Genomic DNA, 2,625 nt, shown 5'->3' with positions numbered 1-2,625 from the left:
ACCATTTGTCCCCATAACGAGTGGTACTGGTGGTGATGCTGGGAAACTGGAGTGTCTAAGGAGATTGCTTGTGAGTCTTGCGGTTAGCCAGTGGGGTGAGACCGAAGTCCTCTTAGTCTGGCTGGTTTGGTTTGCCTTAGAGGTGGAAAAACCCCAGCCTTGGGCTGTAACTGCCCTATTTGAGCAATTTGTCCTGAGTTGGCACTCTCAGTTGGGTTCCGCCAGAACCGCATTGTCACAGGAGGATCCAGCTATGTACAGCTGTGGCAACACTTGGGGTGACTGTGTCCCACGAGGGATAGAGGATACAGCTGTGGCAACATCTGGAGAGCTAGTGTCTGCCTGGGAATAGAGGATCCAGACCTGGCAACATCTGGGGAGTTTATTCCTGGGCCAGGGATAGAGGCTACAGCTGTGGCAACATCTGGGGTGGTAGTGGTCTAGTTTCTGGCTGAGGATAGACGGTCCAGATGTGTCAACATCTGCAGAAACAGTGTTTAGCCAGGGATATGGAATACAGCTGTGACAACATCTGGTGACTTAGTGACTGGGCCAGAGATGGAGGATCCAGCTGTGCAGACAGTGGCCACCAGAGGATACAGTTGTAGCATCTTTGGGGAGGTAGTTTATATCTGGCAATAGAAGAGCCAGATGTGTCAACATCTGCAGACGCAGTGTCAGGGACACGGGATACAGCTGTGGTAACATCTGGAGAGCTACCGTCTGGGCCAGTAGGACTGAATGTGGCCTCAGCTAGAGGAGCCAGTGTTCAGACAGGGGTGCTGTGTACAGATGTGGGGAACATCTGGGGAGAGGAGAGAGAGAAAAGAAAGGCAGGCGGAAAGTGAGACCAAGGGGAAGGGGATGGGAGGGAGGAACAGGGGCCGGACCGAGAGGGGTGGGGATGGAGGGAATGGGGCAGGGCCCGGACGGAGGGGTCTGTCTCACCGCCCGCGAGTTCTTGGCCTCCTTCATGAGCTCCCGCGCGTAGAGCACCTCCTCCTGGACGGTATCGGCAGGGCAGCTGTGCAGAGCCCTCACCTCTTCCTGGACCCGCAGGCACAGCCGTCTGATCATCTGCTGGGGGACAGGGCTATTAGCAAAACCCCCGGAGCCAGCCGGGACCCCCGCCCTGGGGCCGGATCAGAACCAGCGCCCCCTAGAGGGGAAAGGCCCCGTGTCCCATTCCCGGCCTCCTTGAGCCAGCCAGTCCCACCCTGGAGCTGGCGCCCCCTAGAGGGGAAAGGCCCTGTGTCCCATTCCCCACCCCCCAGAGCCAGCCAGCCCCCTGCCCGTGGGGGATGGTACGGGGAGATGGGAACGTTTACTTGCTCGGCGCTGCTGGTGCCGATCCCCTGCTGGAGTCGGAACGCCTGCTCCTGGGAGAACTTCTGGGAATGGCCATTTCGGAGGAGGCACCATTGGATCTGGGGGGGAGGGAAGGGAGAGAAGCAGATGAGAGTCCCCTTGGGATCCTTCCTGTCACGGAGTGTGGGGGAGACAGGGCCCGGCACCCCCCACTTCCTGCAATTCACCGGGACTCTCAGCCAGCCAGTGACACCGAAGGTTTATTAGCCGACAGGAACACAGCGTAGAACAGAGCTCATAGGTACTGACAACAGGACCCCTCAGTCAGGTCCAGCTTGGTGGGTAGGGAGTCAGACCCCGGTTCTGGGCCTCCCTCCGTTTCCCCAGCCAGCTCCAAACTGAAACTCCCCCTAGCCCCTTCTCTGGCCTTTGTCTCTTTCCCGGGCCAGGTCACCTGATCTTTGTTCTCCAACACCTTCAGTTGGCACCTTGCAGGGGAGGGGCCCAGGCCATCAGTTGCCAGGAGACAGGGCGTCGGCCATTCTCTGGGCAGATACCATCACACCTGCCCTCTAGGGGTCTGCAACAATCACACACCCTTATCCCACCACCTAGATACTTAAGAAATGCATAGGGGAAACCGAGGCACCCACACAGTATTCAGAAAAAACATTAAGAACGTTCCCACTTTGTCACACCCCCACCCCCTCCAACCGAGCCCCGAGGGCTCCGGGCTCTACCCACCTTCTGCCACACCTCGTCCGTCCTCTCTGGGGCACTGCGGTAAGCAGCTGTGATGTCGCTCATGGGGAAGGACATGTACTTCAGGGTGTAGTTGCTGTAGGGAGGGGTATGAGGTTAAATGGGAGGGGGTGTTGGGAAAGGGCCCCCCAGATATCCAGGGACTTACCCTTCATATCTGTCAGAGTTATGGTCTCACTTCCTCCCAGTTATCTAACCTCCCCCTCCCACTGTTATCACACACCCCATCTCCCCATTATCACCCCCTGTTCCTCCTCCAGTCACCCTCCAACCAACTTCTTGTCTGCCCATTATCCCAAGCATTGTCCACCTCCCTCTTAACATCCAGCCATCCCAACAACCCAACCCAAACAACCCACCACTCCAATGACCCTTCCAATAACCCAAGCCAACTCCACCCAACCAAGGACCCAACCCAATTCCACACAACCAAAAACCCAACCCAACTCTACCCAGCCAAGAACCCAACCAAACTCCACCCAACCAAGGACCCAACCCAACTCCACCCAACCAAGAACCCAACCCAACTCCACCCAACCAAGGACCCAACCCAAC

At 57.4% G+C, this 2,625-nt stretch overlaps 1 protein-coding gene across 1 annotated transcript in view; it reads right to left on the bottom strand.

The window, feature by feature from the left end:
* Positions 1–749: 749 nt before the first annotated feature.
* Positions 750–2,625, bottom strand: part of LOC112125681 (capping protein, Arp2/3 and myosin-I linker protein 3-like) — a gene marked incomplete at its 5' end in the record, with an annotated part of 4,720 nt that continues 2,844 nt past the window's right edge. The window contains 4 exons of the mRNA XM_026662729.1: positions 750–805; positions 891–1,077; positions 1,329–1,427; positions 2,053–2,146. Coding sequence (XP_026518514.1) covers positions 750–805; positions 891–1,077; positions 1,329–1,427; positions 2,053–2,146 — 436 coding nt within the window. The remainder of the gene's footprint in view (positions 806–890; positions 1,078–1,328; positions 1,428–2,052; positions 2,147–2,625) is intronic.

The sequence above is a fragment of the Terrapene carolina genome, unplaced genomic scaffold (genome assembly GCF_002925995.2).
Source record: "Terrapene carolina triunguis isolate 2854851 unplaced genomic scaffold, T_m_triunguis-2.0 Scaffold29914, whole genome shotgun sequence".
Classification (NCBI taxonomy): domain Eukaryota; kingdom Metazoa; phylum Chordata; order Testudines; family Emydidae; genus Terrapene; species Terrapene triunguis.
Note: the sequence above shows the minus strand (reverse complement) of the source record. Positions and strands in the feature narration are given on the sequence as shown.